This window comes from Opisthorchis viverrini, assembly GCF_000715545.1.
Source record: "Opisthorchis viverrini unplaced genomic scaffold opera_v5_321, whole genome shotgun sequence".
NCBI classification, from domain to species: Eukaryota; Metazoa; Platyhelminthes; class Trematoda; order Opisthorchiida; family Opisthorchiidae; genus Opisthorchis; species Opisthorchis viverrini.
The window spans coordinates 236,800-258,847 of record NW_008751979.1 but is presented as its reverse complement, the minus strand read 5'-3'; the positions used below and the strand labels follow the sequence as shown (position 1 = coordinate 258,847).

General features: G+C 43.4%; 1 protein-coding gene across 1 annotated transcript in view; it reads right to left on the bottom strand.

Moving 5' to 3' along the window:
- Positions 1 to 3,775: 3,775 nt before the first annotated feature.
- Positions 3,776 to 22,048, bottom strand: part of T265_09970 (hypothetical protein) — a gene marked incomplete at both ends in the record, with an annotated part of 74,844 nt that continues 56,571 nt past the window's right edge. The window contains 5 exons of the mRNA XM_009176206.1: positions 3,776 to 5,778; positions 9,776 to 9,873; positions 11,888 to 11,969; positions 16,234 to 16,308; positions 19,543 to 19,668. Coding sequence (XP_009174470.1) covers positions 5,294 to 5,778; positions 9,776 to 9,873; positions 11,888 to 11,969; positions 16,234 to 16,308; positions 19,543 to 19,668 — 866 coding nt within the window. The remainder of the gene's footprint in view (positions 5,779 to 9,775; positions 9,874 to 11,887; positions 11,970 to 16,233; positions 16,309 to 19,542; positions 19,669 to 22,048) is intronic.

Sequence of the window (22,048 nt, the reverse complement as noted above, 5' to 3'; positions counted from 1 at the left end):
ATCTAAAATCCAAAAAGCGATCAAACTCTATGGGGTTTAAAGGATATAATATCTAAAGGTTCAGATAGAAGCCTGTAGATAATGTGTGGAATCACAAAAGATTGTAGACCGATTCGTTGGGAATAATTATGCTGGTGTAGTCACCATGAACTGTAGCAAAGTACGGCACACAACCGATAGCTGAGAAGAAGCAGAATTGAACAAGAGCCGCACCTAAAAAATACAACGAAGACAATTGAGCTACGGATGTTTGTTCGTAGTCCACTACTCATAGGGTTGATGAAAATCCGTCGACAGCCCACGACCGGTTTCGCCCTTCTTGAGGCTCATCAGGTAGGTGCAGCCCCCGAGTTTCCATCAACCTTATGTTCTACTTGCTGCGGATGCTTTTCCGAAACAAATTCATGAGTGCAATGCTACAGACTCTGGTTTTCGCCGCATATGCTGCCTACTACGAGGATTGTGGCAATTCCGACCGCCTAGTGACAGGAATCCGACATGGAATTGATACACAAGTTACCGATACATCCATTGTTCAACTTTGTTAATCCCACTTTGGTTGGAGCTGTTTTCAACTGATTGTATTGAGACGTTGAAGCATCAAAGAAATACATTCCCTATATTTAGGTTGGATTACACAAATTACAAAATTACTTGATAACGATTACCTAATTGTAGGATCGCACATTCGGAACGTTATTGCACATTAACTTTGAAATTTTATTTGTTTAAGTAGGACATGAGGTCAACAGAAAACCTCAGGAGCTCCGCCCAACTGATGAGTCAGCAACTGCAAAGAGGTCAGGTAGTATTGGTGCTTAATAATAGTTACTTCAAGACACGAAAGTGAAATTTTTGAAATACTCTAAAAATTCAACTGCATGCTTAAACATACATGATACAAAACAAGTACAGACCAATAAACAACACTACTACCATGGAGCTGGTAAAAGTGATGAAGTAAAGTTATGGTTTTAGTTTTTAATTGGGCAACGCTTCGATTTTGACACAAAAGCTTTATCAGGCGCCATGTCAAAAGGAAACGTCCTCTACTTAAAAAACTACTGATTGTTTACCAAGCTCTTCTAAAACAATCACTTCTCGATCGGTTCCAAACATCTTCAATTAAAGTTGCGATTATTTTCAAATGAAGGGGTGCGAGTATTTAGGGTGCCAGATGCACGGGTGGCGTTGTGAGTTAGTTTAACAAGACGCTGTCTCTCAGAAGCCTGATAAGGACGGATGTTGTGGACACCTGAGTAAGGCCAGTCCGCCTTCGGTTCAGTCTGTTTCAGGAAATCTAATATGCAGAGTGAAGAAATGAAGAACACCGACAACATCTTCACGGCATCCCAGCAAAGACAGGTGGGATGAGGACATACGTCCACTGAATTTCATGGAGGCTGGACGATAGAAAGCAGCAACTGTAATTTAATGGAATCTCACAGAGGTTGCGCTCAGAGCCACAGGTCTGAATGCAACTAATGAGATTTACTACAGTGACCTGACACTTTCATGAGATAAAGGTCCAGGAATTTAACGGCCAATGATCCAAAGGTCAGTGAACTGAGTCTGTGGACCCACGTTGGTCGTCAGAAAGATTGATATATTGTGAGCCTGATGCACGGAATTGAAGATTCCACGTAATGAACTTCGATGGACTGAAGTTTACCGAAGGGTCGGGTCACTCTGTCCATTTAAGTATAAATCAAGGAGAATTATGCCTATCTGCACCAGCATCAACCACCTAATTTCCAGCAGCTTCATCAAACCGTTTTATCAGAGGCTATATGAAAGTGAAATATCCATGCACCATTTCGACCTTCGGACGCGTTCTGCACACAAATCGGATCAAAGGAAACAAATAAATACATTGTCCCAGCTCATTATCCACAAAACATTCGAACACGCTGGAATAGTCAGGCACGCTTTTTGATGATCGATTTTTCAGTGGCGGGTCAGTAGAGCAGTGAAGATATTTCGGGGTCTTTCTAAATCCAGCTGGCTTAGGCCCGAATTCCACAGGCGAATCTGCAGCAGGTTTCCTGTTTCACTGCCTTATAACCATGCAAAAGTGCAAGGCTAATGCGCGAAATCATAGCAGTGTCCTTTGAACTGATTTGTAAGCTAGAATAGGATACTGCTTTTTCCAGAGAGGTCTTTCGAAGAGGCTTTTTCCACAAAATGGCTGCTTACAGAAAATACAACCCAAGCGCTGTGCCTAGCGACCGAATGATTTGATGGCAAGCATTATTTTGGTGGAGCACATTATACAGATGGTCGTTTCCCTTGAGCTAGGGGGTGCTAGATAGTACGATCTTGAAAGTTTTCTTATTTTTCTAGAAGTCGACGATGAGTTCTGGTATGGCGTAACGGCTGAGCACCGGTGTCAGAGACGTCGACCAATCAGAACACGCGCTAACGAACCAGCAACAGGAAAGCCTCGAAACAGCCAACCGTGATCGAAGGTGATATACGGCCTGAAAAATTATATAAATGCACCAATACCAAACGTTAAAGCACTTACGTACGCCCGTATTCGCTTCATAGGGACACAACAGTGATGACATTTCGATTGGTAATAACGATATAGCGACTTAATTGTCCCTTCAGCAAACTAAGTACTATCTGTGCAACCTGATCTGTCGACACTAGCTATTAACCAGTTGTCGGCTGGCGGGGACAGCACGTGAAATCCGAACCAACATAATTTCTCAAAACGTGCATAGCAAAGCTTTTTGACTATGAGGCCGAAAATTGTTTCCCTCCCAGCATATCAGTGAGTTACTACTTCACCATAGTATATGCAGGAGAGATAACTATTCAATCGACGTATCCTAGGCACACACTTCCCCTACAAGTGTGCATGGATGGTACTGGTTTCTCAGCTCCCTGAAACTATTCCATTCAGTCAAACTTTACAGCTCTAGGATGACCATTCAGATACCACGAGCTTTTCCAAAATGCAAGCTTGAGAATATACGTCAGTGAGACAAATGTAAGTTCGATATATTTATGGTAGCCGGTTGCGTTTCTGATCAGCTGGATGAGTTTGTACGTAAAGGGAGAACACGGATGGTCAACCCACATGTCGGCTAATCCCCATGCTTGAGTATAACAGCAGTTAAAGTGTGACGACTTCACAAGCGCTAACAGCAAGGAACACAGCAGTCCGAGATCCGTTCAGTTGCAACAGGAACCAATGCTTTGAGTTACAAAATTCTGATCACCCTTACCCTGACACATATAGTGACTGTGAGGTATACAAACTATGTTAAGTTACACAGCCACTCCGTACAAATCTTGTGTATCCAATAATCCAACTTAATATCATGCGACTGCTTCACTGACACTACCTCTTCCGGTACAATTACATACTAGTTAGGAAGAATGACGGATATGGTTTTGCATGTGATTAATTTCAAGCCCTTCGATTGAATAGAGGGAGACCTTATGGCGGAAAATGTCATCATCATTGATAGCAGAACAGGGTGTTCAACAGTGATACTTCGCTGCCGGACAGTGTGGATCACACCAGTAGACCACCGCTCACGAACGGGTAACCACTAGAGGAACGAATGTAATGTTGAAGCTACACAGGATATGCGTAGAATGGGTAACCAAGAAAACCTTTTTACTAATAGTAGAAAGAGGATACCTGGCCTGGAGATCTGGTAACCTAAGTTCATTTGGACCGGAAAGCATGGATACTTGCTGTGTGGTCATCATTGGCCACTTCTGAGATAAACATGAGAGAAAATGCGATTCAGGAGGTAAACGGTTTATATGAGACTGGGTTACGTAATCAGATTGCGAGCAGTAGGAAGAGGCATAAACGCACGGCACATAGGAGTGAGTTAGCAACAAAGCGGGGACATAGAGCACCGCTAAACGCCCTTGGGAACAACTGCAGTGATCGTAACGATCCGTATGGAGTCAAGATACGATGTGGTGCGGAAAACGGTAACTGAGGAGATACTGAAAAGAAAGAACCGTGAGTAACCACATTTGTTCGCTTACTGGTAAAGTAGGCCACATGGCCAGAATACTGCGGGTATCACGAAACTTGGCTGCATCCAATGATATGAATTGGATCACTGGTCAGAGATTAAGGGAACCCTGATGTTCAAACAGGATGGGTAGGGAGCATAGTAATGCAATCCGATTGCTCTATGATTGGGACAACACAACAAATGAATTACAGAGAAATACACGTTTAGTCCTCATTGTGGTCCGAATGTAGACAACCTATGAGCAAAAATGTGTCATCGTCACTTGCCTTAGGAATATGGAGGACGCGGAAAAAATAAAGGACTATACCGCAACGACTAACAGCCTGTACAACTTTAGAGCAGCAACGTAGCCGTAAACAACGGGTAAGGGGTAGAACGAACCAAGTAGCAGAAAAAACGAATACAAAAGGGGGTGGGGTTGAGAAGGACAAATAGGTTCTGTCAGACGAGGAAACTATATGGGTTAGAACAATTCGACAGGTTTATTCCCTCATACATGTGAGCAGTACAGAGTATTTGACCAGCGGCGCTGTCGGAACGGGTGACAGAGAGGTATGTTTTCTGGGAGATCGTGTTGGCCATAGGTGAAATCACAGATACTGAGGATTTGTTGAGTGAAAGCGTGAAGTGAGCAGAAAAAGTTTCTGAGTTAAAAAGAGCGTTTAAACCCGAAAAGGTGTGATGGGTATATTGTACTATAGTTGTTGGCATGTGTTAGATGAGACGGCCCTTGAGTGGATGGTAGGGAACAGATGGTGAGTCAGAGAAACAACCACGTTCACAAGCAGATGGAGAAACATGGACACGAAAAGAGTGCAGTAATGCAGCGGGGGGAAAACCGCACTCGACATCCAGTTGAAATAAAAGTGAGGAAATGGACAGTGAACCGAAAACCAACAGCCCAGTGGTGTTGATTGGACAGCGTAGCGGTGTCCCTAAGGAATAAGTTGTTGGTGAGGCATCTTACTGTGTGACAACACTAAGGAATAATAGACATAAAGGTCAAAAATTCCTCATGACTGACAATCTAGTGTTACAGGGAACCTAAATCGAGAATGGACTGGTCACCACTATGGGGCTAGGATTAGGGACTTGCAAGTTCAGGGCGGTCGCACGTAGCACATGAAATAAATCTGTGTTCGACAGAGAACACACGGTTTTGAGCAAGAAAAAAAATACAAAAGCTGTTGAAGCAATCAAGGAAGTATAACGGTTTCTGTGTCTCTGGCGGCTATTGCACAAGGCAAGGAAGAAAGTCGATCATAAGCCATTCACATTCTTCATTTAGTTGCAGCGGTGGAGGACGAAGAGCTTGAGCCGGCGACTGGAGACGGAATGGTTGAGTTTGGAGTTTTACTGCCCGACGCACGCACACTAACGAGTCCCGCCGATACACTGTCACCACCTGGAAGGTCCATCGAGTCTGAACTTGCCGGTCTCCCACGGTCCCCGAAGGTCGTAACCAAAGAAGGCATTGCATCCGCCTCATCATCTGAAGAGCGTTCCTCACAAATGGATGGGGGCCTGGGCATGGTTCGCTGAGTCAACGACAGGGCTCCATTATCGTCTTCCGTGGTATACTCAGTACTACTCAGATGGGAGTCAGAAGTTTTCGAGAGCTCTGTTTCGTTAGGAAGTGTCACTGTGTAAGACCAACACGGATTGGAGTTGGAATCACGATGTGGTGGCATCCGCTCGTTAACTTTGTCGATCGCTTTGGCCTCAGCGAAACACTGAATTTTGTGCGGAGTCCAATTGTCGCTCACTGTAGGGGAGATGAACCAATGGGGGTTAACGCATGCATGAACTGAGAGTTGATCAGAAAGAAGTTCGAGTTTGAGGTATAAGCCAAGTTACTGCCACAACAACGGAGCCCGGGAAGAAGAAATTATAAAAACTACAAGTTACGATTTTTTTCTGTCCATGCAACGAAACCAAAGGGTTTTAAATACACATTTGTTTGCAGCAAAACTGCAGGGGGCGCACTACTCCTTTCAAATTTCGTGAAAGGCTCTCAACCGTGTAATTTTTTCACAGTAAGTGTCCATCTCTTTGGGAACATATACATCATTGACCACGTTTTTATTTACAAGTTGAAATAATTTTTCACGAATCGTCAGTCAGCAACACGTTTGTTGAACCTCTCCGACTTAATGTGCAGGTCAACAATCAGTTGGCCACGCTCAGCCGAGATGAAGGAACAGGCCCTTCTGAAACCTAGGATTTTAGCAGGGCTCTGAAATCACAATGACTACCACTCATTTCAACTACTTCGTTGAGTTCCTAATTCAAGACCTTTGACCTAATAGTGGCGGGTGACAAACCACTGTAGTCCTGTCCAGTCGGTGTGTCGAGATTGAATACCATGGTGACAGGACCGAAGTAAGGCCTGATTGAGGCAACTAGTAGTATGATATCTCCTGGGACTGAAAGCCACATTTCGACGCAGACTATTAAGTCAACTGATTTTACGCATCTCCTCTCCGCGAACCACAGAGTTAAAATGATATAAGTTTTGGCCTGGAAACCACTAAGTTGCGTCTTCCCTATCACTTCTAATCATGCATCTCGAGATATTTTCGGTGTCCAACATGTACCGAAAAACGAGGTATCCGGGTCTGTCTCCTACTATACACAATCAATCTAATGTATACATGACAACAAACGAAAATCAGCAAGCATGCCAGCCTACGGCAAAAGTAAGTCTACTGTTGACACAACTGAGAGACATGGTAGGTCCGTATATGCCTGAGTAGCTTCCAGGCACTGGGCTGTGCCAAAGTGCGAAAAAGTCACTGACACAGAAAAAACGCATAACGTTCGGGTTGCTATTCGACAGCACTAGTCGATTGTCGGTGTAAGAAAAGGTATCACGACCAGCCTTCCAATGGACTAATTGGTTCGAAAAACACACGATGCTATCCGTCCTATTACTGGAAGTTACGAATAACAGTCAATGGATATAATTTGCACCAATTTTTGAAGCCTAAACGTGCGCCGTATAATTTTTGGGAGCGAAAAAGGGCTGTCATAAGTGAGTGAAATCTGAATAACCCTATCACCCAAGAGTTGAGAAGAAATGGTGGCAAACAATACTGAGCTTATCTGTCACGAACGCCAAACCGGGAACCAAGCGAGAGCGCATGAATGGAAACCGTGATGTATCGCCTGTGAACCCAGCCAGGTTCTTAGGCTGGCATAGTATTTACTTTTGTCTATAAACCACCAGCTTTTTGATTGCATCGTGTGATATATGGACCGATAATTTGCACACAGCAAAACGGGTATTATTTATTAAAAGGTTAATTCTGCGATGGAATTTTCTGTTGCGACATATGTGTTAGGTGAGACTGACAAACTGTTAAGGGATCATACTCAAGAAGTTTACATTCAGACTTCAAGTGCGGTCTCAATTCAGCGGTTGGGAACGACACTGATCACACAGAAGCATGTTGTTCCAAGTGTGACAAACTAAGTTGGGCTGGCCCATCGTCCTTAGAAATCAATGTTCTATGGGAAACATGTGGAGTTCGATTCAGTGGATTAGACGCAGTTTTGCGTACAACCGATTGTCAACTTACTCCCTGTTTGTTGGCCATACTTGACACGCTGACAAGCTTGAGGCAGGAAGCTCTGAAGTTCTAATTGACCATTGATTTTACAAGTGTTTTAGCTCACATATGGAGAACTTGCGGCATCGCAGCCTTCGGTAATCCAACGTGTTGTAAAGCAGATATACACACATACAGCATCACATATGCGTTATTCTGAAGTAATTGGATTGTGCAGATTGAAGAGGCAAATTCGATTCAACATCGTATTACGCCATTAGGGTAGAATGATGAACGAGTTTCTGAAATTCCCATGAGGTTGAGTAATCCTACCGCACAGGTCGGGTTACTGTGAATATGGACAACAACGCAACTGGAAGATGACACTTGTGATTTCGGATTTCAGTCTGCACGAAACTCTGTCGGCCGCATCACTGACTCCAAATAAGTAACACGTGGGTTGCTGATAACTTCACTTACCTTCAATAAAGCGACAAAACTGCATGCTGCCCGCGTCATCTAGGCTACTGATAAACCACCGGCACTCAAATCCTTTCTCAATCAATTCCAAGAAGTCATGGGTAGACTCAGCTTGTGAGTAAGTAACGTTTAGGACAGTCGGGAACTCATGGCAGACATTGTAGATTGCAGTTAATAACAAGTAGCTGCGTTCCTGGTTAGACATTCATCATTGCAAACACCACTAACGGTAGCTTCACTTCTACGGATTGATGATCAGCATCAAACAGCTATAATCTACTTGGATGAATATCTGGAGCGAGGGGAGAAGCTGAACGATAGGCACCAACGATTTGGGCCAAAAGACAATCCGAAATGAATTGCTTCACGCACCGTATTTGGCAGTTGACTACAACCCCGTCACCCTCAACCTGTGAACATCTACTAGAGAACGGCTTACGTTTGCGACAGGGTTTCTCCATCTTGTACACACAAGTCTATCACGGTCTTTGTTTATTCCTATCTACTTTAGTTTATTGCCTCTCATGGTGCTCATGTAACAGTATGAGAAAATAGTAAAGTGAAAGGGCAATCCCCATTCGTAAACTCATTCTTATAAACCCATTACATGCCCACTATGAGTGTCTTACTGAGAATAGCTTCAGTAATATCTGAGGTGTTATTGATGCCGAAGCTACTGCGAAATTAGGCAAAGGGAAGTCTTTGCGGTTGGACTGCAATGGAAATCTCAAATTGGTGCTAAAATGATGATTTTGCAGTGACTGTCTGAGATACGCCTTGTGATATAATGTCCTCCTTATTTCATCTGATGTTCCCCTGTACAGCCTTGCACATCTACCACTAGCATTTATATTTTGCTTGTGATCATGCTCTTCTAAAAGGAACGATAATCGGTCGCAGTCGTAGTCTCTTTGGATAAATCTCATCCTGCCCTGGTATTATTTCTCTATCACGTTTCAGAAGAGTGTACTCCTCACCTTATCCGAAAATCTCTTCCGCATTCCCATCTAAGCCTGGAGCATCAACACTCCCATATAATAGCTTAATTTGCTTTATGATATACTTCCACGAACAAGAACCTCCCTGAGTCATCAATGGAAAGAAAATTGTAGGACTCCTAGAGAGAAATAGCAAAGATGCTGGGCAGTGGATAGATTCGTATGTTGCATACAATGGGCTAAAGACTACGTGTAAAAAGCAAGTAAGTAGACAATCATGGGCTTATGGTTTATTATCAAGCTTCTTCATCTGATTGGGATTTTTTCGGCTGATTTTTGAGTGATGCATGGCCTCACTCTTGCGACCAACGTGTCTGCCAGAGTTGTTGAGTGAACAGACGTTAGAGAGAGAGAGGAGAGAGAGAGAGAGTAGTCAAGTAGGAAAACCGGAACGGACTACACTCTAAACTGCGATCTTGCGGAGTAACCATAAGATGAATGAATTACCTCCAGAACAAGATTTATTACATTTCATCATCCTCCCAAACAGATAAGAAACCTTTCACACAGACGCTCTGCAGATTGACTATGAATTTCATTGGTTCAAACATTCGAAAATACTAGCATTCGGCTAAGCCACCAGGGGCGATAGTATGACCGACTTCGAACTGTCAGCCATCGTAAAAAGTGAAACAAATTAGTTCGGTTCGACTGGACTGACGGATGAGAATGCAAGCTGAAATGAGACGAAAGCAAATTCGTGCAGAGCACAGGCAGGAAAACATCGACTCACCGGTTTTGATTGTTTCTCGACCACCGGCGAGTGCCCCCAGGGGAAGCATACCCGTGGGAGTTAGCCCCTTGAGCTCCAAAATGGTCTCGCTTTCCTCTCTGCAACGACAAATAATTCGAATGGGAAAAACCTAAGTTAAAATGTCCACCGGGAATAAGTCATGGAGATGGTGGGGATAGCGGGATTAGTTGATAGCACACAGAACATCGTCAAACAAAATGGATCTTGGGTGTATAAACAATCTGTCAAAGCGAAGCATACACAAAGCAACCGTCCTGCCGAATGCTCACAGCAACAGCAGCCCAGGAAGGTGCTCATTTGGGTAGCACCATTGTTGCTGTTTTTCGGCATACCGGACATGATTCTATGGGTCGAATTACGTACAACAATCCATTCAGAGAAAATTTACAAATCCAGACTACGAATAAGGTGCCTTCTTGTGTTTTCAAGTCTTCAGCAAACAGATGACAGTCGTCCAGCGGACGCACACACGAACGAACTATATGAGGTCCACGCGTACCTCAAACAACTCGGAACTGTACCTGAGCTGAGTTTATTCATGCATGAAACATACACCCCACGCGAGCGAGCGTATCAGCGGGAGAGTGAAAGAACACATAAATCAATGTGCCCGGGACTTAATTATTCAATCGGAATAAGTGTACGTGTGTGTGTACCTTTGTTACACTCCGCCACGACCACACATAAAAAAAAATCAACTATGCCAACAGTAGAACGCTTAAAACGCCATTTCTATGCACAAAAATCCGGTTATGATTTGTGACGACAGACAGAAAGAACAGAAAAATAACTAGACCGTGAACGTGGTAAGTGTCTGGCTCGACTTTTACTGCGCTACTATGGTGATGCTGAGTAACACTGGTTATGTTTCTTGAATTAACTATTTTGTGGCGACGATAGTTACCTGACGGTAGTTATCCAATGTAGAACATGAACGCCGGACTGTTGACCCCTGTATTTTATATAAACACCTTCCACACAACCAGAAGGCACCGTGGTCATCGTACGGCTAGGCAGCCGACACCCAGATCAGTGCAATCAAAAGAAATGATAGAACTGAATCCAACTCTTCAGCATGTAGCTCGCGTCCTATCCGATGAGGTGCCTTAAGTTCGGAAGGAACTTCGTTTATCGCTCTTCAAAAAAACACTAATACCAGCGTGATAACAAACCATATACATAGAGCCTACGTAATTTTTTGATTCAGTAGAGTAGTCTCCCCATCAGCAAGGGCAGAAGGGTTGGGTGCTACAACCCTATGGCCAATGAAGCAATGAAACGGTATTAGTGTTCCTTTGTGCAAGGTGTACCCTATTTGAAAGCTCCATTGCACAGCAAATTTCCGGATTTAATTTTCCACTACAGGTTGTTCCAGTTGAGCTAAAAGTGAGCATCACGCCGCCTTCCAAAGTTTGAGTTGCATTGGTTTCAGACGAGAAAAGAAACACGGAGTGAATATATGGATAGCAGAGGGGAGTACAACTCGGCATCTTGGTCGGTATCAGTGATAACACTTGAGCCTCCGTGTCATGCGATCACTGTATTTACTTTGAAAGGCCCTCGGGTGGAATGTGAAGCTTGGGTGGAGTGACACTAGGCTATTGCCGTCATTCTGCGGTCCCTACATGCAAATCCCCACTCAGGTAATATGGACAAATAATCCGGATAGCGTATAGGCGAGTGGAATCTGTCAACAAGCATATATTACAGCCTATGTAATCGGATACGCAAAGGGACATGTATACTCCACTCAGGAAGTTGAACCACACAATGAAAACTAAAAGTGACTTTTCTGGAAACTGTGTGCCGATCTAATATATCAGTGGACACAGATTTATAAACTGCAATGATGTTTGCGTAAAACCTAAATTTCCATTTCCTTTAGTATGTCCCTCAACCAACTGTACTGGGCAAAAGCATTCATTTCATTCGATATTCGAAGTATCGAAGTAGCCTACACCTGTATGGCTGTTTCACTCTGTAGCGCTATCAGGTTTCACCAAAAACCGCTCAAAACCATGAGTGGGCATGGGGTCAGGTCAGGAGGTAAAGAAGCGAACATAGACGCAGTCCAAAATCAATACCACCTACCGCAATACAGTGAATACACGAGCCATCTTTCCAATTGCTCGTATTTTATTTCGTATCACGTCTTTGCGAGCAGTAATTTGAGCTGTTTGAGGAAAAACAGGAGGGAAAATGCATGAGAGCAACCGCTCTGTGTAGGTTTTTGAATGAAAGAAGGACTGAAAAAGGGCGGGAAAGGCTAGCTCAAAAACACCATTGATGTAACATGACAAGGAACAGAAAAGAACCGTGTGTTGAAAAAGAGTCACTGATCCATGATGGTGCGAACGAAAGGGAATCGCAACAGAAACAAAATTACCTCGTGTTGCTCCTGGGGCTGTGATAAGCGAGAGAATGAGTCTATCAGAAACTCGTTGAAACATGTTTCCCGCATGTGTGAAGTCGGCATACCGGGGAATAGTTTAACGTTAATGACAGCTTTTTCCCGAAGAAACCGGGATCGTCTCCGCATATGGGAAGCTCATACAAACAAGCGTTAGTTCACCTTTGTGGTCGAAAAATACATGTACCAATTGATGAAGGATTCAGACTGTCAGTGAAGCCAGCAAATACTGAAAATCTTACAAGCACAGTACAGCTGTTTCATCTTTGTTGTGATTCACCAGCAGTGCACATCTCACAAACTTCCAGGCGGGTTCCAAACCGCGACCACAGGCTAGTATTTAGAACATCTAACCACCCGTGCAATAATGTGGAATCTAGTGGATGATGCAATCACAGTCATCTATAGGACATAACGTATATTGCACATGGGACCATCGGCTACTGAAGTCTTACACCAAAACAGCAGGGAAAATTTGGAAAGTCAGTAACAGGTACACTCGAAAGTTGCTGGTGGATGGTCCAATGTAAAAAAGGAAAAAATTAACCGATAATAGATATTACACCAAAACTCGATACTAAATCATACGCAAGGTTCAAAAGAGAGGCGCTCCTGGGTCCTAAAGATTGGTGTCCCAATTGAACCTCAGAAGGTTCTGGTAATATGAAAGAGCTATTAGTTACGAAAGTGGGTAACCATAAGGAAGAATGTATTGTCGAACTGCTCCAAATTACTCTTCGTCAGCCCACATCGCTCAGGGCGATTAATTGCTGTTCGCATTTATTGAACAACTAGAGGTAAACTAGTGCAGCAGAAAAGGGTTTTCCCACCAATCCATTGTAGTCAAGTAATCGACCAGCGTTTCGTTACAATCACCGTTGTATAATCTTCAATTACGTGTGCCGCCAATACCTGCATTTTCACACCGAATGAATTAATTCAGTTGACTTCGGGAAAAAAAACAAAAATGTTTGGTTGCCACTCGAGCAACAACACGCACTTTCACTCGCATTATTAATCTGCGTAACAAGAGCGTGCCGTTGTCGGTCATCAAATATTTCAGAAGAAATCCACTTCCGGTCAAATCTGCATTATAAGGTTAATCAAATTCGTCCAATATCTAGTATATCTTCACACTGTCCACTGTGGAAGCTTGCATGAAAAGCAGCTAAGGTATAACTCAATCAGATCCTCTGCAGGTGTGCGGTTGTTGAATCTGTTTTCATTCTGCGCGTCAGGTTGACATATAAATTCCATTCACACCAATGATGCATGTACCAGCGTCGTCCTTCTGCAATGCAGATCACACTCAGGATGGAACAAAAGGTAAAAAAGCTCACGCTGAAAGGTTACTTAACTGAGGAATGGGGTCAGGGGTATTTGGCGACTTCGTTACGTCAGAATGTGGGGTCTTGAGACGAAGCGTTTCAAGCCGTCTTGGAACGAAGTGCTTCATGCCGTCTTCAGTACTACAGTTACCGCCGATGCTGTGTAATTGCGCCCAATACCCTATTGCCGTCTAGCCTACTGCGACGAAAACTTTGGTTGATTACACGCTGGATGAATGTCCGCACCTGACCTGTTTTCATAAGTAAACGCCGGGTTAGTCTCTAAAGTATCCCCAAGGAACAGCAGAGACACCTTGAATTGCCTTCATTTTCACAAAACTGTACTGGTCACCTACTCTCTAAGAGGGAAGCTGTTTTACCTCAGTCGCCCTGAGATGCACTGAAGCTGCACTAGGCCATAGAAGTTCGTCCGATACATGTTCACTTTGGACCGGTAAAGTGAATTCGTGGTTTGGAATGAAATGACTGACTACATGGAATTCAGTTTCACTTCACATACCTACGATATCTTTTCCGTCTTAGGAAGTTGCTGAACACGCATTTGTTGGGTCATGGGTTGTTTTTCACTAGAATGATTAACTGTGTATCTTCATAACAGCAGCACTGGTTTATTATATCACACGATCTAATGCTGACCGCGGTGCTAGCGACGACCGCTCAGAAAAAAGGTCACGTAAATCCGGAATATACTGATATTTTGTGTGAAACGGGACAAGCGATGTCAATCTGACGGTTCTGGACGCGACTGATGAAGCAAGGGGAAGCAGAACGCATCGCCCCCTGACCCGTTACTGCTTGGACGCTAGTTAGTATGTATAACAGTTTCTTTGTGACTACCTCAAAGCGTGGTTAGGCCTACATTTCGGAAAAAAATGAAAAAAAATGACGAATTTATCAGACAAAACTATACATTACTGCATACATCCAGCTTCACACTGATATACACTGTTTTGCGGAATAGGTACGTTTGTTCATAGCCACATCACTCTCGTTTGAACGGCCGTGTCCCTTTTCTGGCGTAATTATTCCGGTGAGTCCACACCAAAGGGACGCACTGGAATCGAGTTTCGCTCTTATTAGAGCTCATCAGCAGTGCATATCCAATGGCCGTGCCGGGATTTGAACCCCGGACATCTGACATGCGAGGCGAGCGTGCACCAAACGTGTGCCAGGCTACGTAACTGGGAAGTCCTGACTGGAGTGTCAATCGATCGTCACAACCAGGACAGTTACTGGGTCGTCATTCAATGAGTCGGGCATACCAATCACATCGCTCAAGTGTGAACACGTTCGCCTGTTCAGACGTGATGATTCAGATGCGACCAACGTGCGTTGGTGAAGTAGTGGTTACTGGCACTGCTGATGAGCTCTAATAAGAGTGAAACTTGAGTCCAGTGCTTCCCTTTGGTGGGGACTCACCGGAATGGAGTCACCGAAATGGAGCAAACTGTTTCAAGAGGCCAGGCAACGAGGTGGTATAACGGCTACTATCAACAATAGATGTGATCATCTTAGCCGCTTCCATCATCTGTTTATGCCGGGGTTGATGACTGAATTTAGTTAATTATCGTGTTGTGACCATTTATTTCAGTGATACGAGCCGGATACGTCAAAGATACGTAATTCTTTAGGCATTAGGAGGTAACAGCTGATAAGGGTATGAAGTCATTCCCTCAAGTCACCTTCACGGCGTATTTTAATATCAATGTATGCTGTTCGGCCAACGATGTCTAGCTCAACTGTACAGACTCAGAGAAAGTCTCAGGATCGGAGACCTGGGCGAATACGTCAAAAGAGGTGACTTTGGGAATACGTTTGTGTAGCGGTATTTAAAGGAATGTGCAATCCCACTGACAGTGAGTTTGGGCAAGGCAAACTTATTCGGTGAGAAGTTCACAATAATAGAGCTGGACAACGAGAATCCCACATGAAGAGCCGCGTCGCACGTAGACTTGCCCTTGTCATACACTGCCACGATTGCATCCTGAACCGGCCGCCCCCCATAATTGTTAGAAGAGCCATAAATTCATTCATCTTTAGTGTGATTTCGGGCGGAAGGGTATCAGCATGAAGAATTACGCTGCAGCTGCATTCACTAGTGTCGTTTCTGAGATCTTGTGTTGAAAAGCTGGGACAATTCGCGACTGCTCATGAACATTGCCAAATTATCCATGGCAAAGTTGAAAGTATTCGAACAGCTCTCAAGATGCCGGGTTGTAGCCAGCTGTTCTACAACACTATTCAGCTTCAGTCTGACCGTGTTTGGTAGCCGTTCGTGCGACGAGTTAGAACGCAGTATAGATAAAATATAGTGAAAAAACCGTGAAAGATTAGGCTTTTTGAATTATCCTTTGAATAAGAGAAAAAGGAGATGTCACTTCCGGGACATCAACGGTTTCCACGGCTTGGGAGTATCATGATGGTCATAAAAAAATTACCCTGACAATATTATAGTCATTACCAAAACAATGAACTCATGGGAAGAAACATGAAAAAAATGGTTGGGTTCCGAACGCAAATGAATTCTGTTCCTAAAAAGTACAGGTTCTCATGGGAGGAAGAACTATAAATCCTAGCGCCAGAGGCCAAAACAGCCAGAATTCCCGAAGAAACTGAATGAAGCAAATCTAACAAATGGCAAACAGTGCGGTTGGGTATGCAATATATGAATAGCTCACATTCATCCTCAGGAGTATCCGACAGCAGTTCATCGTCCGAACAGATATTGAGCACATTGACCAGCATCTCTGTGACTAAAATACGAGATCGAAACAGTTTCAACCAATGTGCGCGCTGTTTAGCACGGAAATTTAAAATCAAAAAGTAAAATAAGTTATTTATCATAAAAATTCGCTGAACGCTGTCAAGTAAAGCGACGCTTTTTCATGAAGCGGAAAATGCTCAGGCAATGCGGTGACGATATTAGCACCATCAATAGAACGGCCCAAAATTGGAAAAGGTCAAAAACAAAACTGCACTAATATAAAGAAACGACCAGTGGCCCGAGTGTTTTGCTCACACCTGGAAACGCGGGAACAAACAAGCGGATAGCATCAACCTTATGTTGAATGCCAGTTTTTGAGAATCACCCAGGTAGACATGTACATTCGGATTCACTTCTTCGCGTCGGTGTTCCACACATTAAGCAAAATGTAGGCGCTTATTGAAAACAGGAATTGTTCAAGGTTCCAAAGCCTCATCTAGGACTATGTCTGAAGCGTCTAGACCACGTTGAAACGGCCATGCCCGCTAAACGTCAGCTCTCCTTTGGACGTAACTAACCTCAGAAGACACTTTTAGCTAAGTGGTATCGAGGCGGTGACTCCCGAGCCACTGTCGAGCTTGAGGGAAACTATCGAAGTCCACAAAAAGCTCGAACAGCCAATTACATCGCGCTTGGTATTAGCCATCAACGATAAGGGAGCAATTCAGAGGGCGGGCCCAACAGCCGAGCACTTAAAAATGAGGCACACACTCTGGCTGCTGGTCGAAATAAGTATTACCGATGGTTTGAAACTGACCTCTGATTTTGTAGGCATTATGTGAATAATTTTTACCGAAATTTACTAGTTCCCAAATTTGCCCACCTTTTATTTGCAATCCCATTTATGACAACGTGGGAGTTAACCAGACAAAACAGCTATGGCCTACTTATTTCTGAGAGATAGTGACTTTTGATGAGTTCACTAATGTCAGCAAACGGTTTTTTGGACACACGTATAAATGAGCTATATTTGGTGGTGAAACCAAACAGGAGGACAACGTGTCGCCAAGTAACCTACCCGAAAACGGATTTGAATAAAATGACCTAATACAGTTAATTTCTTCCGTAAAATGAAAATCCTTTTTCAAGTTACACATAAATGTCCTACCCTTTGAAGATGACACCACCTAAAATGCTTTCGGCTGCTCCCTTGGGGCTCCGTTCGTAACATGTTATACGGGGGGTAAAAGCTGCAGCTTCAAGAGGCTGTCACCCGTTCCGTTAATCCCCCAGGCTTTTACTCTGATTCCTCTTTCCAGTGCCATTGTTTTAATGTGACATTAACTATGCTTTGATCCGATGTGCTTCTAACAGTTGGTAATTACGGTACCTACGATAGCACCTTCGAATAACCTTCTGTGACAGACAAGTTTCCATACCACTGAAGAGCACACCGTAGATGCCAAAAACGCATACACAATAACTATTTTTCCCTCTGATGATCCTAGAAAAGTTTCCTGGCAAAAACTACAACATGTCGCATATCCGTTCACTGCAGTTGTACAGAATCAACATTTATATCTGCGTGTTTCAAGTAAAGGTTCGCTGTAATAATTTTTTTCTCTGCAATTCCTATTGACACACTAAGGAAGCACTCGACTATTAGTGGGGAATCGCATTGCTCATGCAGATATTCTGGTATTCGCTAGCAGAAATCGATTGAAGTTAATCGCCAGGATGTGCGATTGCTGTTTGTATATCATCCGAAAATACGTTATTTTCTCGTAGACGCAGTCACCTAGGTTGCGCTACTAAACAAAACATGTTTTGAAGTTGCCCATAGCTTACACGTACCAAACCAAACTGAGCTAAAAGGTATTTCATCCTTGAGGACGATAGTCCAGACATGTTCACGCACGACTGCACAGGAGTGAATTTGTTTTAACCACAGGCACGCATTCTTGTCACTTGTTTTCAAAGGCTTTAGATATCCATCCCTTTTTTTCAAGTGACAGTTCTACTATTTGAGCAAATTCTGCTGCTTTCATACGCGTGATCACTACGAATGTAACTCCACTTCCGTATACGCCCATTTTAAAAGCGTTAGACGCCGCGCATGATAAAACGCTTCAAAGCCGAGTGTGGATTCACCAGTGGCCTAACATAAATGTGATGGGCAGGCGGATAGAAAACACCTGGAATGTCCACCTGACGATTACTTAATACGGGCATCACAGGGGACAAAGTCAGTGCAATATTTGCCAAAATGCAAATAAACCAATCGACCGCTGGGAGATGAGTTTATTGGCCGTACAAGTCTTTGAGACATGGTGGGGAATGGAACACCGTGCATAACTTGTTAGCTTGTAATCTGATACGAATCCATCACACTAGCAGACCTATTCATCTAAGTTATGTATTCTTATCAAATAAGCCTTTCAATCAGGTCGCTGTCCACTACTCGTCCAGTAACCTAACTGCAAGTTATGTTCATTTGAAAACACCTACCAAATAGACGTTGGCAAAAAGTAGCCACTTGTGTTGTCGAACACAAAAACCATAAGGACTGCTCCGTCAGTAAACGATATCGATTGATTTTGGATAAACAGAAGTCCTGAGTGAAACCACCACCAGTTTGAGTGCTGCTTTTGCTACGATATCCGTTCTAAAGTTGTTTTTCATCACCAATCATTCCCTCAAATCCTGATATCTGTTAATTTGCCATTTAGCCCAGTAATCATGGGTGTATGGAGAATCCACACATCGAGTCTTCTGCTTTGCACAATTCACCAATTCATCACAAAACCTCTTTATTGCTGTCCATATTTCCCAAAAGCGATCACGAATCTGCAACCCAACAAATTCGGCAACAACCGGCGCGGCACAGTCGAATGTAAGCACTTTGGACGAAGGTTGCGACACCACGGTCTCCTCGACAGAAGCACGCAATTTACTCTGCGGTGTCAATGTATGTATCAATTTCAGAGACGAGTGGATCCGTGCAACAACCTGGCACAAACATCCAGCAAACCTAACTGAAGGCTACTTGTCATATGCTTTGTAGTAGCAATTAATATACCTTAGGTGGAATAGGATATGCATCATACACTCTGTTCACCACTCCAGTAGCCCACACAAAAAGACCGATAGCATCAACCCATGTAGTGGAAAACCTTGACACCAAGCAGGAAATTTTCTAACCGTTATTAAGGCATACTTTAATGATACGGATTTCCGGTTGGAGGAAATGATATTGGAAAAACTGAGCCCGACAAACACTCACCTTTTTCACCGACGAACGGTAAAGACCAGGTAAACACATCCATAAAATTGGGTAACCAGTATGGATGAGGGGAGCAATTAAATTGTCGAATATTCATCACGTTGTTTTCATATTTCAAAATAGCGGCTGAAACGATCGAGAATTATGCAGGTAAATTTGTACTTGGTAAACTCCACAGGAGTGGGTTTAAATGAAAGAGAACAGTACATGCTACGTGGTATAAGAGCATCCGATCGTTGAACTACGAAAACTCTCATGTACATCTCACGGATTTGTGGGGGTGTACTGTGGTCTGTGCAGAAGTTTGTTTACAATTAGTTTACACAGTATGACCACATAAAATTGGAAGGCAGCTAGTACGCTGGAATTTATTGTGTATGAGCATGCACCCATTCCCAAATACAACAGACCTATGAGTTGAGGGTTGTAAGCCTTCCTGTAGAGGACTCAATACGTCTTAACCCCAGTCTGACGTGTGTGATGATGAATGCAAAGGTCAAATGGATACCTCATTTACTGGTGGCTTACTAGAAACCAAATCAGAAAACTACTTGGCCCGCTTAAGAGACAGTCTGTAGTTCTCTATACGATATTTAAGGAACGCTGTGAAAGTTCAAAACGGAACGACACTGTACACAGGTCGGTCCGCCTGGCTTAGCATGAAAATTGGTGTCTCCTACAGAGTCTCTGATGAACGTTCCAAAGAAGACGAGCTTGTCCACATACATGACAGCTTTCCTACTATCGTCGTTTCGTGCGAACACATCCTGTTGGAATTAGTGAATGAGGGACTAGACTGAGTGTGAAACGCACGCATCGTTGATCTCGGACCTATCGGGCTTTGGCAGGAGTATCTAAAACAACGGTATTTTACATGTATATCACAAAGTAGGATAAAATAACTGTAGCACTAAGTTTCACTTTCCTGAAAGCGACGGCGATATTTTCTTCGTCTACCGATTGTCCAGAGGTAGGCGAAAACAGTGAGCCCAGAGAACTTCGTCGTTTGTGTGATTGACGGTCGGGTTTGATTAAATTTCCGAATTTGTAGCGCAATGAACAGACAAGCTAATAGTAAAAGTTTATGATTGAAGTAAGATATCGAAAATGCACACAAAGAGTTAAGCTTTGCGAGAATGCAAGAATAATCTTGTCAGTTTCTTTGACAATACTGGTTCTCTGGTTCATGTTCCAGATGAGTTCAAAAAACATGGAGGCGACAATTCAATCATGAATTCTGTCGATTGTTCACAGGTTACACAGATATGAGGCGGCTACTGTCATCAACAGAAAAGGGACTGCACAAGTAATGAATATTATTTGTTAACTCCTGAAGTGTTATTGACGAAATGTTTGAATTATTTCAAGAAGGGTTTGATACCATCATCACAAAAAACCAAGGACGAGATGTCTGAACCATCAAAGAGAACCATTTTTGGGCAAGACGAGATATGTCCACCGATCCAATACTCTTACGGCCCACAAAGTTCTGACTAGTTTACGGAGTGGTGAGACATGCTTTTTCATTTGCGGATTGGATAGTTTATTGGTACTGGATTTCCACCAGACTCTAGAAAGAATAAGTGGAATTTCTAACAGTGAGATGAATTGTTATCCCTTAGACGTGGATCCAAACACCCTCAGTTTCAATCCATCGATGAATTTTCGACTACTTTATGGACCACCTGGTGATAGCTAGGCTGTATGCCACTTTCGATTAGCACTATAATTTCTACCACAGCTAGACAATATGATATTTTCGGATAGATGGAGAGCTTCTGGAACAATAAGCAGTTGGAATGTAAAAATCACATCTGCTTAACTCTAAAAGTCCCATGCTCACAACGAAGACTATGAACAATTTCCGATCAAGCTTCAACAGTGAGGAGGGATGTCAGGGCAGAATTGAGGATGTATCGGAGAAGAAACATGAGCTAACTGGACGTTGTGGTGGTAGCGAGTCTTATTTGTTCACATCAGTGGACAGAGCGTGGACAGAGAGCGCGGACATGGCATGCATAAAACGAGGGTAAGAACCGAAATCTAAAAACCCATTCGGCTTGGGATTCAGCAAACTCTTCAAAATAAAACTATAAAGTGCAAAGTGCAAATGAAACAAAAAATCAAACATCCACTATGCCGTCCGAAAGGCCACCCACGTAAGATTGGTAATGGGTTTCACATTGCAAAGTACTGCGACTTAAAACAAACAACAAGATGTTCAGGCATCCCAGTCGATAAACAGTGTACAGTTTTTGCCTATGCAGAAACGGTGGAAGGGATGCCAGTTTCGCACTGTCGCAAATGTGGGTCACCGCACTTCGTATCCCTTTGTACAGCAGGTCTCAAGGTAACGAAGCACGTGTATAGGCACCGCGCGATAAACAAACGGAATGAAGTGAACTAGGCCTAACGGAAACGGTATAAAGTACTTCGGGGTTTATTACGAAGCATTGATACAATAGGTCCAAGCCATTAAGGTATGACCGAATTGGAGGATAATATT